Source organism: Micromys minutus (genome assembly GCF_963924665.1).
Source record: "Micromys minutus genome assembly, chromosome: 9".
Classification (NCBI taxonomy): domain Eukaryota; kingdom Metazoa; phylum Chordata; class Mammalia; order Rodentia; family Muridae; genus Micromys; species Micromys minutus.
The window spans coordinates 39,917,204-39,933,755 of NC_137978.1; the positions used below are offsets into that span (position 1 = coordinate 39,917,204).

The 16,552-nt window shown below is 46.9% G+C and overlaps 2 protein-coding genes across 2 annotated transcripts; one reads left to right on the forward strand and one right to left on the reverse strand.

Moving 5' to 3' along the window:
* Window positions 1–135: 135 nt before the first annotated feature.
* On the reverse strand, window positions 136–8,835 carry DNALI1 (dynein axonemal light intermediate chain 1; the record flags this gene model as incomplete). Its single annotated transcript, XM_080920774.1, has 6 exons — window positions 8,690–8,835; window positions 8,060–8,205; window positions 6,650–6,819; window positions 2,802–2,980; window positions 2,328–2,492; window positions 136–171 (listed from the first exon to the last, which is right to left on the reverse strand). Exons 1-6 carry the CDS (start codon window positions 8,768–8,770, stop codon window positions 136–138), a joined length of 777 nt encoding a protein of 258 aa, XP_080776900.1. The 5' UTR covers window positions 8,771–8,835.
* A 1,067-nt stretch (window positions 8,836–9,902) lies between these two features.
* Window positions 9,903–15,889, forward strand: SNIP1 (Smad nuclear interacting protein 1). The gene is made up of 4 exons (XM_080920684.1): window positions 9,903–10,140; window positions 10,640–10,742; window positions 13,024–13,607; window positions 14,589–15,889. Exons 1-4 carry the CDS (start codon window positions 9,929–9,931, stop codon window positions 14,854–14,856), a joined length of 1,167 nt encoding a protein of 388 aa, XP_080776810.1. The 5' UTR covers window positions 9,903–9,928; the 3' UTR covers window positions 14,857–15,889.
* The last annotated feature ends 663 nt before the right edge of the window (window positions 15,890–16,552 follow it).

Sequence of the window (16,552 nt, forward strand, 5' to 3'; positions counted from 1 at the left end):
TGACACTTCGACAACAGTTCTAGCAATCACATGAGTGGGGACCGGGGAGGGGAGGGCCGGTTCGCTCGGGAAACTGGCTTTTTATTACAATGGGCTTATGGGACAAGGGGCCTGCTGAGACCCATGTGGAAATTATCACTTCTTCGGTGCAATAATGCCTTCCAGTTGGGCCTGAAACACAAGAAGAAAACTCCATTAATACTTATTACATCTTGCACCTGAACATGTAGCTAAGTGTAGGAGGAATAGCCCAGAGGCTGCCACTCTGAGCATCCCCTCTCTGACCCAGCTCCACATTTTCTAGATGAGCTGGATTCAGGCTTGGCATGATTTTGTTACATGAACTGAAACCAGAGCTGACCTGGTTTCCATATCATGATAGCTCAGTGTATTATAGCACAGAAAGGGAAATGGAATGAAAGTTGTTGAAATAGTGGTTTTCTGTAGCTCCTACGTTATGCCTGAGTATGTCCAGTAAGTTAAACATTTGGCTCTCTGGGTTAGTATGTGGAGCTCTGCTGGGACCAGTAGTCTTAGAAAACAGCAAATTATCAGCCACCATGACAACTTGACACTCAATTAGAGGAAATTGCTACCAGTGAGTAGGGAAAGCTATGACACTAGGGGGTTATTGACTCCCTCTAGCAGCCAGCACAGTGCTTTACTGCAGTGATATGTGGACAGACCCTTAAGGTCTATCCTGGGGACTGAAAATACGGTTTTCTTTGTAGTGGAGCTATGAGCCAATTTAAAAAAAAAAAAAAAAAAAAAGCTTGCTTGTAAACAATCCTTTACCCTCGGGATTTCAGGCTGCCTTTGGTTGTTAGAGGAATGCTAAGGTATTCAGCTTTACTCATGTTGGAACTACGAAACCAGCTTTGGAATCTGCTGAGTCAATGGTTTACATCTGGCTGGGGAAGTCTCTAGCTATCGAAACCTCTCATCTGCTGATGGCTCACACAAAGCCTTATCTCAAGAGCAAGAACTTTGGCTGGAAGGAAGGGAGGGAGGCGGGAGCTGTTTATAGGTACCATGTTTGGAAGTGAAGCTCAAGGCCTTGTTAAGCTGCACACAAGTCCTACAGCTTCTGTTCAGCATATCCGGGGGTGGCGATAATTGTTTATAAGCACTGTCCTGTAGCCTTTAATCCCATCACTTGGGAGGCAGAGGCAGATGGATCTTTGAGTTCAGGGTCAGCCTGGACTACAGTTTCAGGACAGCCAGGGCTACATAGAGAAACCCTTTCTCTAAGGGAGTGGGGAGTTGCCCTGTGATAAGCAATGATGTTTGTCTGGAGCTCAGCTTTTGCAGCCTGTAACCCCTTCTCTCTCCCACCCAGCACCTTAGTTGGGCTGAGGAAAACTAACTATAGCTGGACTACTTCCCATACACACACTTCTCAAAAGCCTTCTCTGCTGTCACAAGATGCAGGGGAGGGTCGGCTTGGGAGAGAACACTCCTGTTGGTGCCTGTTGAGACCTGGACCACGGAGGAAGACTCCGATAACCAGCTTGAGGGGACAGACTGTTGCATCCTCTCTGGTTATGAGCATCTTTTTCCCATCAGAAAAACAGGTTGGCAGGCATGGGATGGTGTTACAGTTGAGAGGCAGGCTGAGGTACTTTATTGCTGAGAATAGGCTTCCTTCACTACTAAAGGCATAATGTAGAAAAGGAGACATACCCTATCCCCAGTTGGCCTCCACTTACTCCATGGCAGTACAAGTGGGCCAACATTTAAAAGCCATGAACCAGACTTGTAATCACCATTACTGGAAAGGCAGAAGCAGAATTTCAAGTTCAAGGCCTCCCTGGGTTAGAGTGAGTTCAAGGAAAGCCTAGGAAACTGAGCTTGTTTCCAACTGAACACTAAAAGAAGGTCTGGAAAGATGGCTTAGCAGGTAAGGGTACTCATGGCTCTTGCAGAAAATCTGGATTTGTTTCCCAGCACTCACAAAGTAGCTTACAACCAACCATCCCTCAGCAAGCACATATGGGGGTGTGTGAGCATTCAGGCAAAACATTCATATAGATTTTTTTTTTAAGCCTAAAAACGTTAAAAGAAAAATGAAAGGAGAGCTGGGTATGGTGTGTTTGGCTGTAATCCCAGGGCTAAGAAGGAAGAATGTAAGCTAAACGTTAGCCTGAGCTACATGAGACCCTGTCTCCAAAAATCCAAGCAAGAAAGAGCAAAAGGAGGGCTGGAGATGGAGTTTAGGGGTATAATATCTGCCTAGTGTTCTTCACGACATTGAATGTCCACTACTTTAAAAAAATAAAGTCACCGGTGTAGGTCTGACCCCTGGGCAGGAGCCTGGGCCCTGTTACCTTCAGTTGCTGATTGGTCCGTTTCAGGAACTGGATCTCTTCATTGTGCTTCTTCTCCTCCACCTGTCGCCTCTCGCTCTCCCGCTTCTCGGTGGCCTCACACTTCGCCTTCTGTTCATTCACTTGCCTCTCCAAGTCTCTCTTTTCTGTCTCCAATTCTGTAATCTGAAGAGAGAATGGCCATCATCCTGAAACATCCCCCAAGTGGATGAACCCCCTAAGAACCTGAGGGAATCAACTTGGGACAGACACAACAGCCCAACCTAAGACAATGCCAAGGCATGCACTGCCACCCAGTGGGAAGTCAGTGACTGACATGGAGTGAATTAGACAAGACCACTCCTCACTGAGGCCTTGCAGTATTAGTGTGGAGGACACCCTGGGGGCCAGAATTCAGGGTTACAATGACAGCTGCACACCCTGAGATTGACAGAAGAGTCTGGGAGCCATGGGACCATGGTCACCCCCACTCACTTTCCTCTCCATGTCTGACTTCCCCTGTTCGGCCTGCAGTGCCTTCCTCATGCCAAATGCCACACTGCTCTCATACAGAGTCTGGTAGGCAGCGATGGTCATGCGGATCTCATCCCGGACACGCAGCAACAGCAGCCCTCTCTCTGCACAATTGATGGTGACCTCCCGGATCAGCTCATCTTCCAGGATGCGCAGGGAGATAAAAGTCATTGGTGAGAGGGCATGCACTTTGTTTATAGCAAGCCACCTTTCCTCTTGGGAAGGACTTAGGATATGTTCTAAGAGGCATGGATCTGCGACAATGACAACTGGTGAAGGTAGGACACCCCACACCCATGTAAAAAGGTAGGCACAGTGGCACACATAGGTAATCCTGGGCTTTGGGAGGAACTTTTGTTCCCTGGAGCTTGCTCACCAGCTCCTCTTGCTAAATCAATGAGCTCCAGGTTTGGTGAAAGACCCTGACTCAAAAAATAAGGTAGAGGGGCTGGAGAGATCACTCCAAAGCTTTTCCAGAAAATTCATGGTTGGCAGCTAACAACCATCTGTAACTCCAGTTCCAGGGTATTCAATACACTCTTTGGGTCTCCTCAGAACTGCACAGATGTCATACACAGGTAAAAACACCCACACACATAAGGTTTTTGTTGTTGTTGTTGTTGTTCATTTCTTTCTTTCATTTTGTTTTGTTTTTAATCTCAAACGAAGAAGCAGAGAATGATAAAGAGGTTTGACATTGACTTCTGGTCTCCACACTTATACACACATGTTCAAGCACGACTACATACATACACACACATGCACATGTGCATATGCATACAGCACGCCCAAAACCCAAATATATGGTTTACAAGAAGGCACTGTGAGAGGGTGATGCTTTCCATGATCCAAAGAACAGGCCACACAGCCACTCCTCTTGGAAGAAGCATGTCAGCAAGCTTAGCATGGACAGAGAGACTAGAACCTCAGGTTTGTTTGTGGTAATTGGACCCCTCCCTTCCATGTTCAGGCACAAAGTAGATCTAGGATGAACTGGCATTCTCAAATGGTGGTGTTTAAAGTGCTGCTGTCAAGGCGGGCAGTGGTGGTGCATGCCTTTAATTCCAGCACTCTGGAGGCAGAGGCAGGCAGATTTCCGAGTTCCAGGCCAGCCTGGTTTACAGGGCTACACAGAGAAACCCTGTCTTGGGGGAAAGAAGAGGGGCAGCTCCTGCTGGCTAGACTGGTTTGGGACTAAGAGCAGCAGGGTCAAGAACTTGCTTCTCTCCCTTTATAAGTCTCCAAATTGGAAGTCAAACCACACTCACACTGAGCGGGCAAAAGCCAGCTTGCTGACTGAAGCTGCCTGAGAGATTGGGAGAGTTTGCAGTTGGGAGCAATGGCATTAGGGTGACTGAGCAGAGGGGCAGTCATTGACATCAGTGCTCAGTGGGTCCATCCTCAGCTCTCCTGCCATCCAAGTACAAAAGACAGCAGCATTTCTCTGAAATGTGTGTGGTCTGAGTGTTGTTGGTTAGACATACGGGTTATTAATTTTCTAATTAAAATTTTAGCACATTGGGTTAGAGAGCTAGCTTCGTGTTTAAGAGCACTTGCTAGTTTTCCAGAGGACCAGAGTTTGGTTCCTAGCACCTATGTCTGGTGGTTCACAATTGCCTGTAACTCCAGCTCCAGGGTATCCAATGCCTTCTTCTGTCCTTCATGAGCATCTTCATACACAGAACATGAGTGCATGCATGCGTGCGCATGTGCACGCACACACACACACACACACACACACATACACACACATTAAAATAAATGGTGTTATAATAGATTTCATTTTTGAGGTTTATAAAATAATTATGTCATTTTTTTTTAAGATTTATTTATTTATTTATTTACTTATTTATTTAATGTATGCGAGTACACTGTCACTGTCGCTATCTTCAGACACACCAGAAGAGGGCATCAGATCCCATTACAGATGGGTGTGAGCCACCATGTGGATGCTGGGAATTGAACTCAGGTCCTCTGGAAGAGCAGTCAGTGCTCAACCACTGAGCCATCTCTCTAATCCTAATCATATCATTTTCCCTTTGTCTTTTCCTTCCTCCAACATCTCCTATGTACACCTTCTCCCCCCCCTTTCAAATTTATTGACTCTTTTGTTGTTGTGTGCATGTATGCGTGTAGTGAGAATTTTGGTTTCTTTTTAAAAAACACAAAACTTTTATAAAATGTTTTTGGTCTAATTCTGGGTGTGGGGTGTGGGGCTGCTTCAGATTGTCCACAGCAGCTGACCGTGACTTGTCTTGTGCTCTAGCAGAGGCATGGGTTTGTTAGCTGCGGGTAGTTTCTGTGATTGTGTGACATTTGGGATTCTGGGAACCATTCAGAGAGTATACAAACGCTACACCTGTGAGATTCGGGAGTGGAGGTGGGTTGTTGGTTGCTTGCTGGTGGTTGTTGCTGGTTGCGGTTTGTTAAGCAGTTGTGCGCAAAAAAAGAAACAACAAGAAGAGGAAATTAAAGGTCCTGACCTTGAAGAAGATCCACTTTGCTCCAAGGAACGCATGCATTACCCCAAGTCAGTGGGAAGTACTCTAACGATAACGTCACCCCCTTTCCTTTCTATCCTTTTTCCTCTCCTATCTAGTGTTAGGCAGGTGAAAGAGTGGGAAAGGGTGGAGAAGGGAGGAAGAAAAAGAATCCACAAAGTAGCAAAGGACTGGCTACATGTGTCTGTTCATATATTACATATATATGAAATATATATAAATTTATATATTTCTAAATATATAAATACAACCTGCTCAGTCCATATTATGTTAGTTATGTGTATATGTTTCAAGGGATGATCATTTGACATGGAAAAATAAGTTTTAAAATCCAGACCTGGAGTAATGGCTCAGCAATTAAGAGCACTGGCTGCTCTTTGAGAGGCTTTGAGTTCAATTCCTAGCAACATTCTGGTGACTCACAATGGGATTCGATTCCCTCTTCTGACATGTAGGTATACATGAAGATACAGCACTCATATACATAAAATAAATAAATAAATCTTTTTTTAAAAAAGTGTAATGCCAGGAGTAACCTTTAATCTTTAACCCTAATACTCAGGAGGCAGAGTCAGGCAGATCTCTATGAGGCCAGGCCAGCCAGGGCTAGATATTGAGACCCTGTCTTAAAAAATATATATATTAGCATAGGCTTTTTATGGTAATCTTTGGGAAAAAAAAAGAAACTCAAAGTTAAAAGTCTTTTTTTAGAGGTTAACATGGCTAGCCTGGAACTCACTACATAGATCAAATTGATCTTAAGTCAGAGACATCTGCCTGCCTCTATCTCCAGAGGGCCTGTATTAAAGGCATACGCCACCATATCTGGCTAAAACGGAAGTTCTTACCTTACTCCAAAATACCTATCATGCGGAGGAAGCAATAAGATGGTTCAGTGGGTAAAGGCACTTGCCACTAAGCCTGATGGCCCGAGCCGTTCCCTAGAATCGTCCTGGTAGGAGAGAATCTGTTCTTGCATGTGGTCTTCTGATCTCTATACTCAAGCCCCGCACACGGACCCTCAGAAACACATGCATGTGGGCACGTGCATACCCACACCCAAAATAAACCTAAGTCAAAAAAGAATCAAACCCCGGTGAGGGATCAGGCACCCAGTGACCATGAATGAGGTGGAGAAGTGAGGCTGGGAACGGAAGGAATATACTTAGCAGTTGTAATGGGGAATCAGGCCGAAGGAGAAGGGATGGTTTCTGAATGAGGTTGGGTTAGTTTGGGGTAACCAGGGCTTGGTTTTGTGCTGGAAGGAGGTAGAGAGGGTGTGGCGCTCACACCCCCAAGGCTACTCACCGAAGCACTGGGAGTACAGTTCCCTGCGCACAGGGCAGATGCCCGTCTCCCGGGCCTGCCTCTGCTGCAGCTTCAGGTCCAGCTGCTCCTGGAGATGCACCACATCCATTCTGGTGCTGGGTGTGCTGGACACCTGCTGGATCCATAGCTGTGTGTCTTCCACCCACTCCCTGTGACACAGATACAAGCCACCAGATCTGAGCAGCGGGCCCCTGGAACTCTGCCTGAGCAAGAGCAGGGGCTAGGGGTGGGTAGCACAGCCATCACGCCACCTCCACTTCCTTCTTTCCCAAGCCACGCCTACGATGCAGCCTCCATGGGGCACCTCACTAAACGTTGGGTAGATGGGCAGTCTCTATTCTCCATGAGACTATAACCCTCTGTTCCAGGTCATACCTGCTTAGCATGTTGAAGACAGATGCTGCTTGATTCAAATAGAAGATGCGGTGGGAAACCCCGCCCCCACTGGCTTATGGTGGAGACTCAGAACACCATAAAGCTCAGGCAAGCCACTAAGAAGCATTTTGTATATTGGGAGTATGGAGGTTCTGAAAGTACTGTTTGTGTTTACAATGGCTGCCCGGAATGAATTCTGTGCTGGAGGAACAGCCGGACTCTGCAATGGTGGACGTGCGGGCAGAATGGCAAGAGAAGGAGAAACTTCTATGTTGGTGGAAGAGAGGACCCACTAACAAATATCCCCTCTCTCTTGGCCTCCATCTCTGGACAAGTTCACAGGTTCTCTGTGGTTCTTTTAATCTGAGAGAAAGGTTTCTGTTTTGTTTTGTTTTTGTTGTGGGCATAAATAAGCCCATTAGGTGGAGGTTTTTGAGAGTTCTAGCTAGGCTGTGTAGCCCAGGTTAACTTCAAACTTCTATCTTCCTGCCTCTGCCTCCTGCGTCCTGGTATTAAAGGTGAGCTCACTGGATCTTGCCTTATTGGACATTTCTGGGCTTTTGAGACACAGCTTTGCTATGTAGCACTAGCCAGTCTAGTGCTCCCTTTGTAGTCCAGGCCAGCCTTGACTTTGAGGCAATCCTCCTGTGTTTTGCAGAGTCCTGGGATTAAGCAGAGGCCACCACACCAGGCTTTCTATGAGGAATCTTGATAGAGGTACCAAAGAAGCAGAGTATTGGGAATGGAGTTTAGGAGGAACAGGGAGGGCTGGGCTAAGAAGACCCATACGTGAAAGCAGACATCTAAAGTCATGAGAGTGCTCAGAACGTGGAGGGTATGGAATTAGAGGGTGCCTGCCTGGCTGTGAGCATTCAGCCATACTGAGACTCCATGAACTCAAGAAAGCTGAGAGGAAACTCAAGGTAGAACACAGGGAGACAACTATGTTCTGGGGCCAAGAGCTTAAACCTGCTCCTAGTCACTGTGGGCTTCACCCCATCTCTCTCTCTCTACCTTGGAGGCAGGATGGCATTCAAGATTTCTTCTGCCTGCTTGGTAGGATCTGGGACACAGGAAGTTGAGGGCAGCTTGGCTTTGGGTGGCTGTGGGCCTATACCAGAGGGTCCAGGCTGCTGGACTGTGACTTTCAGTGGCCGAGCCTAAGAAGAGACAGGAGAGTCAGTCTGATACCTCCAGATTTTCCCAGGTCTCTTGTCCAGCCTTCCCCATTTCCAGCCTGCTTCCTCCATCTGTGGTCTCAAAATAAATAGGAGCTCAAGAGGCCACGAGAGATATCCGGCTCTGACCCTGTGTTTGAATTGGTGTTTCTAAAATGAGTGGTCAGGCCTCTGCTCTGACTCTCTAGACATAGGTAAGTCACTACCATACCTGTTCTCAGACCTGAGTACCACAAGCCCCATCTTTTCCATGTAACTTCTTTCTCATCTTAAATTTGTTCTCTGGGATCACAGCTAGGTTTCTTGTGCTCTTCTCCCAACCTCCATCCCTGCCCTAATTCCCTTGGCTGTCAGTCCCAGCCATCTGTCTCCTGAAATTCCAGAGCTCAAAAGACATCCTCAAAGCTGAGATGTCTATCCTCATAGGGGTTTGTAGGACCTCGCATCACCTGAGATCTGTTCATACCTTGGGGCTCCGTTTTTCTGTATTCCGGCTCACCAACACCGGGGTGTCATATTTGAGAAGAGAGTCTGCGGGGGGTATCATGGTGGCAGTAGGGGTAGCACCTCCGTAGCGGCCCCTGCGGGTGGAGCCTTGTTTGCGATCACCATGGAAACCCGCCCCCCTCCTTGCCCCATTGATGGGGCGGGGCTTCGGAGGAAGGCGGTGCCCTCCGCGTGCAAGTTTTGTTCGGTGTTTTTCTCCACAAGCACTAAATTTCTTGGTAAACAAGATTGGAGCCCTAGCGTTAGGCCTAATTTGGGATGTGATGCAATGGGCAGACCACCTTTGCTTAAAACAGAAGTCATTTAGTGACTCTCTAGGGTATTTGTTGACGATTGGCACTTGGAAGCCAGAGAGACTGGCTTTGGCAGGACAGCCAAGGCTATATAGAGACACTATTTCAAGAGACAAAAAAGAATTTCACATTGTTGGGAACGTGTCTGTCTGTGTTCATTACTACTAACAACGCGCAACGGACAGAGCTGGATTAGCTTTCTCACATAAGTTCTCTCTCTCTTTCTTCTTCTTCTTTTCTTTTATTTTTTTTAAAGCCGGCGATGGTACCACATGCCTTTAATGACAACATTTAGGAGCCAGAGGCAGGCAGATCTTTGTGAGTTCAAGGTCAGCCGGCTTATAGAGTGAATTCAAAGTCAGCCCTGTTATAGAGTGAGTTCTAGGACAGCCAGGGCTAAAGAGAAACTCTGCCTCAGGGGAAAAAAATTGTCAATTTATTGAGATCCAGGGGATTCATTCAGGGCTTCGTACACTCGAAGCAAACGCTCGCTCTGTATTTAAGCCTTCCCTCCCCTTTTAACTCTGATTTCTATTTGGCGGGTGCTGAAGATGAATCCAGGGCTTTGCGCTCTACCCGAGCTGCACCTTTTTCAAAATTTGAGGCAGTCTCATTAAATTGCCCAGGCTGGCCTCAAATTTACAGTGATCCTCCTGCCCAAGCCTCTCGAGGACTAGCCCAGACCTTTCAGTATTCCACCCATACTCCAGCAGCGGGGACCACAGTGTCGCTAACCCAGGAGCCCCCAGCGTGTGAACTCAAGCAGGCCCCGCCCCCAGCCCCCGCCCCCTGAGGGCTTCTGGGATAGCGCGCTGCCCGGAAGCGGAAGTGCGAAACGGTCCGTCACTTCCTTCGGCTCAAGTAGCTCAACGGACCGAGCAAGGTACTCTGCTCCGCGCCTCAGGATGAAGGCCGGGAAGAGCGAGCGGGAGCGAAGCAGTCGGCGGCGACACCGGTCAGGAGACGCTTTGGCGACTGTAGTGGTGAAGCAGGAGCGTCTGAGCCCGGAACCCATCGCACACCGCCGGCCCGACGCTCCAGCCACTAGCCCGTCCCCGCCCGCCGCCGAGCCGGGCCGCGCCGGCCACCGCGGGAGCCGAGCCCGGGGAGCGAGCAGGTGAGCGGGGCGCGGACCGGATGGCGCGGGGGCCGGGTGGTGCGAGCGACTCGGGAATGCAGAGCACCTGTTGAGTTGAAATGCGATTTCCCCGCCTGCCTACGAGTGGACGGTGGGAATGTCTTTTCCACTCCTCTGCCTACAAAGTGTTTCACGTTGGGTCTTGGCGACTTCTCCGCAGCACTCATTCGCCGATGCCTCCTTATGCCAGTTAGTAGGATGACAGACTGGGGAAAAAAGGTTTCTAAGGCTTCGAGGTTGGAGAATTAGGATATCTAAGTGAGAAGGCTCAGCAGGCAGTTGTGTATGTGGTTGGGAGAAGTGTTTATTGACAGTGAAGGCCGTGGCTACTGATTTCACAAATGTGTTGTGTTTAGTAGGCGAGCCTGATACTGGAAGCTAACGTATTTGGGGGAATTCAGTCAGTGTGAAAAACAGATTAAAATGGTAATGTGGGAGTGAACATTGAGGTAAATCCTTTGTACTATGCGCTAAAAAGGTCCCCAGGCAAAAAGAAAAGCAAATCCTCTGGAAGAAGAAGCAGATCTCCTCGGACTAAGAGAAGCCGGAGTCCCCACTACTCCATGGTCAAAGTGAAGCAGGTGAGTGAGTGGGCAGGAACCTTGGATGGGAAGCTCAAGTCCAGAGCTGTTGCTGCACCTAAAGAGGTTGCAGCCGTGTGGACATATTTCCTTGTCCCTGCTGTGAGTTTTTCTGAAAACCAGATATGTATTTGGGGCAGTTTTTTTTTTTTTTTTCTGAATTTTTAATCTTTAGAGTCTTGTTCTTTTCCCACCTTATCCTTCCTTACCTTCTGGCCGGCCACTTTCTTTCTCATTTCTTGGATGCATATTTAATAAGCCCATGGTCTTTAGGTTTGAAGATTGTCTGTGGTGCTGCTTAAACCAGCACAAATGGGTCATGTTGGGCCTGTGAGTGCCTATATGCTGCAGTACCACTTTTCAAAGGACATTGGTTGTCTCTATTAGATTATTTTACTCCTACATTGAAACTCAGGTATATGTCCATCCTGCCAATACCAGGCCTACTTGATTACCACACTTACATAAGTCTCAAAAATGAATGCCCTCGCTGCTGAATTGGTGTGAGGGTGTCAGAAACCTTAGAACTGGAATTAGACAGGTGTGAGCTGCCATATGGGTTCGAGGAATTGAACCCAGGTCCTCTGGCAAAAGCTCTTAACTGTTGAGCCATCTCTCCACACCACCTCCTCTCCTTTTTTTCTTTTTTTTTCCTTTTAGCTATTCTGGTTCCTTTGTCTGCATCTCTGTGTAAATGTCAAAATTTGTGTGTGTGCATGTAATAAGAATCTTTTAAAAATAATTTTTTGCATGTGTATGAGTGCTTTCCCTGCCTGCATGTATGTGTATGTATTGTATATGTCTGGTGCCCACAGGGTCCAGAAAAGAGTACCAGATTCCCCACCTCATGAGTGCTAGGAACTGACCCAGCTCCTCTGTAAGAACAGAAAGTGCTTCTAACAGCAGAGTCATCTTCCAGATTTTCTAGTAACATCTTGAAAGAGGCAGGTGTGGTGGTGCGAGCGTGTGATTCTATGCTGAGACAGGAGGATCACAAGTTCAATACTGGTTTTAGAAGATTACTGAGAAAAGATAAATAAAAAACAAAGATTAGATAAATAAAAAACAAAGATTACTGAGAAGCTGTTTCAGAAGTAAAAAGGGCTGGGGATAAGCTTAGAAGTTGAATGCCTGTTTTCAGCCCTGAATCCTAGTTCCATTAGCATTACATATGTATGCATATTAATGGAATATTAGCCTTAAAGGGAAGACAATTCTGACACGTGCTACAAAATGTCTGAACTCTGATGACTTGCTTAATAAACCGGAGCGGGGGGGGGGGGGGGGGCTTCTGCACGATTTCACATTTTTGTAGTTGAGACAAGGTATGGCCTGCTAATTAGGCCCAAGTTGGCCTGAAACTTGATTGGTAGCACCGGCAGGTCTAGAATTCTTGATGATTCTCCTGCCTCAGCCTCCTGAATGCTGATATTAAAGGTATACCATCAACTAAATTCCACCAGCAGTGCACATGTGTCCCTTTAGAGACAGTCTCATTCTCTTTCTCTCTAACCCCTAGAAATCCACCCACCTCTGCCTCCTGAGCACTGGGATTAAAGGTGTGTGCCACAGTGCTGAGCGCTCATTGAATTACTAATTGTGTGTTGCTGTTTCTGCCAGGTTGATTTGCAGTGTCTTCATTTTGTTAAAAGTTTGGAAACTGCCAATTGGTATCTTGTAGGTTTCTTGAGATGTTCATGCTTCTTAGGTTAATACATAAATGATTAAATCATCTCTGTAATTGCTGAAGTTGAAGCTTTTGAAATTATTTCAATTTATTTTAGCCTATGAGGAAGTTAACTTTTCCCTTTACATATCTTAAATCTGACTTCTGTTTTCTATACCTGCTGCCCCGTGAGTTTGACTACAGGTGACTGAGGTATTTCTCCTTGTGAGGGGTCTGGATGTGGGCTTGAGGAAGAGAATGATCTATGAAGTCTAAATGGCTCTTCAGGGGAAAGAACCACACTTGTAGCCTTGTGTCGATAGGAATTTGTTTTGAATACCAGACTCCAACTCACAGATGTGTTGTTGAGATTATTTTGCATATGTGTATGTTTTGCCTGCATGCATGTCTGTACACCACATAGATGTAGTGCCCACATTGCCACAAGAGGGCATTGGCCCTCTTGGGACTGTGGGTGTGGATGGTTGTGAACAGCTTTGTGGGTGCTGGGAAGTGAGCAGGGATCCCTGGAACAGCAGTCAGTGCTCTTAACTGCTGAGCCATCTCCATAACACCTGCAGCTTGTTCACAGCGATGATACCATCTCAATTGTAGGAACGTGAAGACCATCCACGGAGAGGACGAGAGGATCGGCAGCACCGGGAGTTATCAGAACAGGAGCACCGGAGAGCTCGGAACAGTGAGCGAGACCGGCACCGGGGCCATTCTCGCCAACGGAGGAGCTCTGATGAGAGGCCTGTCAGTGGGCAGGGTCGGGATAGAGACAGCCAGAACCTGCAGGCCCAGGAAGAAGAGAGGGACTTTCATAATGCCAGGCGCCGGGAGCACCGCCAGCAGCATGAAAGTGCTGGCACGGAGGCTCAGGAGGTGATCCCTCACCCTGCTGGTAACAGAAGCAAAGAGGTGCCTGTTAAAGAAAAACCAAGCTTTGAACTTTCTGGAGCACTTCTTGAGGACACTAATACCTTCCGGGGTGTGGTTATTAAATACAGTGAGCCCCCAGAAGCCCGGATCCCCAAAAAACGGTGGCGTCTCTACCCTTTTAAAAATGATGAGATACTTCCAGTTATGTACATCCACCGGCAGAGTGCCTACCTTCTGGGTAGACATCGGCGCATCGCAGACATTCCCATCGACCATCCCTCTTGCTCAAAGCAGCATGCAGTCTTCCAGTACCGGTAGGTAGACCAGAGGGAGAACTGGGAAGGGAGATGGGTGAATGTCTCACTTAGTATTTCTAAAGCTGTCTGTCTGTGGGAATGCTGCTGAGCCCATTACCCTTGCATGTATTAAGCTGGACTGAAGGAGTGCTGTAAGTCTTAGCAACCTGTGGGTGGTCTCTGACATTGTGTGAGAGGCTTGATGTCAGAAATCCAGATATTAGCCTATCATTGCATGATGGTGTAGACCTGTAATCCTGGCTCTGGGGAGGCTAAGCAGGATTGGTGGTATGTCCTCTAGGTGTGGGTTATGTACCATGACCCATCTCTAAATAAATAAACAAACAAAGGAATGAATAAAAGGAAGAAAATGAAATTTAAAAGATTCCTGCCATGGTCTTGACCTGTTTCCACCTGCTCCTGGGGACCAAAAAAAAAAAAAAAAAAAAAAAACAGCCAGACTGGATGCCAGATAAATGTTAGCTGGATCTGCTGCTTGGGAGTACATTTTACCACTGGATACTCTACCCGGTGAAGAAGGCAGGGCCAGTGCTAACATCCTCATTTAACAGGCAAGAAAACTACAGCTCAGCAACTGTTCCCAAGTAAACAATCTTCAGAGAAAAACTGTCCACATCTAGCCCTTGGCTCTCAGTTCCTAATTCTGTTTTTTCCTCTTTTGGGCTGGTTCTAAAATAGATATAGAGCCTTGGAGAAAGTGTATGTATAAATAGCAAGAAGCCCTGAGTTCTGCATGGGAACTTTTATGGCCCTTCCTTCCCATCCACAGCCACAGGCAGCTTTACCTTTTCTCCTAGGTACTCGAAAGTGCTCTGAATGTCCCTGTCAGGCAGCACTTCCCCTGTGACGTTTCAGAATTTTCATTTGAATTCTGTTCAAGCCAGGTCATTGACATCTAGATCTATAGCAGAGAGCTTCAGAGAGATAGGTGGTCTCTGATAGGACATGACTCACGCTTCTCTCCTTGGTCTCTTCTAGGCTTGTGGAGTATACCCGTGCTGATGGCACGGTTGGTCGGAGGGTGAAGCCCTACATCATTGACCTCGGCTCAGGCAACGGAACATTCTTGAACAACAAGCGTATTGAGCCACAGAGATACTATGAACTGAAAGAAAAAGACGTACTTAAATTTGGGTTCAGTAGCAGGGAATATGTCTTGCTTCATGAGTCTTCAGACACCTCTGAAGTTGACAGGAAGGAAGATGAAGATGAGGAGGAGGAGGAAATGGGGTCTGACAGCAGCTGAAAAGGAGCCTTCACTATGAAAAACTGTCCCTACCGGAGGCCATGGGGGTGACTCCACTGCCTCTTCTTGCCTTAAGTCTTCCCTCTGTTGCTGCCCAGCTTATGTTGCAGTGTGAGAACTGTCACTTCATGTTTTGTTGAACTTGGCACGGCAGCCACCTGCCGTGGGCACTTGTTTTCTGAACAGTCTCACCAATTACAGCATGTCAAGTTTGGTCAAACTGTGTGGCTGTGGTGGGTGCCTTCAGAACGACTGCATAGGAATAGCCCTTGGAAGAGGGGATTATGGCTTCTTCTCTTTGTACAGTTTCTTATTTATAAGTTGAGCTTTGTGGACCAGGAGTTTTGTTTTGGGGACAGACAAACCCTAGAGTAGAGAATTTAGTCAGCTTTGGTTGTCACCAAAACAGCCTCCAACATATACCAAAGCTTTGCCCTGGTTCAGCTCTTGAGTCATAGAAGTTGATTTTGCACTTCATTTTTGGTGGTGACAGTTTACCACATGACCTCTTATTGGCTGTCTGTGATAAACAGACACAATGTAGATGTGACTGTAGGGGGGTCGTGGCTTCTGCCAACAGCTGCTGGTGTCATCATGCACTGGGCTGTAGATCTGCATCCTGTGAGGGTTCCTGATTTCTCCATGAAACACAGACAAAACAGTTTGATCTTCTGGTCTATTTCTTCAGCTCTGCATTTTTATTCAAACATTACCTCTCTTCTCCCTTTGAGGAACACTACACTGACTTTGTAGGAGGGGCCTTGCTTGTGGCCTGGGGACATGAGTATGTGTCTGAAGGTTGTGTAGCTTCCACATTTCCACTTTATCTTTGACCATGTGTGCATATTTATCTCCCAAGGGTAGAAAGTACGGAGCAGCCTAGTGTCTGAAAACTTCCTGCCTGGGGACTGTGTGAGTAGGAAGATACTTCAGTCTGCTTCAGAGCTGTGTGTGGTTTTCATATGACAGTGTTTTGTGACATAAATAATACCACATAACAGGCAAAGGCCTGTCTGTGTTTGGAGAACAGGTTTTCATTTATATGTATTTTTGAGATTAAAAAAATAAAATTTGTAAATACAGCGTTGTTTTAGAGGGTATTATTTTTTTCCTCACATAAATGACTTGTTCATTCATAGGTTTGTTTGCTTCCAAAGGAATCTTTGAAAACTGTTTTGAGGTAAAAGTACTATGTGTATAGAGGATTGTAGGGAGAGACCTGAAGTACCAAGGACAGGAACTGGTTATCTCAGCAAGTAGGGCATGGGCCATGAGCTGTCAGGGAAGGATTTGTGTGATGCTCTGCATTTGGTGACATCAGAACCGCTTTGTCCTCAGGTGGAGGTAATGGCAGTCAACCTGTGCTGCTCTTCCTCCTGGGGCTAGGCTTCAGGATGCTGCTGAGTAGACTGTCTTGTTTGTATAGTCAGTCTTGTCCTCAGGGCTAGAGGCTGGCTAGTGCAGGAAGTCAGCTCAGGGGGTATGGAAGAGACTCATTCAGTCCTTTCCAGGGATAGTTTGTGTGGATTTGCTTTCTCGATAACCACTGTGCAAGGTGACCACTTTGCCTCTTTTTTTTTTTTTTTTTATTGTAAAAATGGTTCCAGGAATCAGAAGTGGTGACTCATGCCTATAACCATGAGCCTGGAGATGCTGAAGCCAGAGGATTGGTGCATGTTGGGTGTGGACTGTGAGG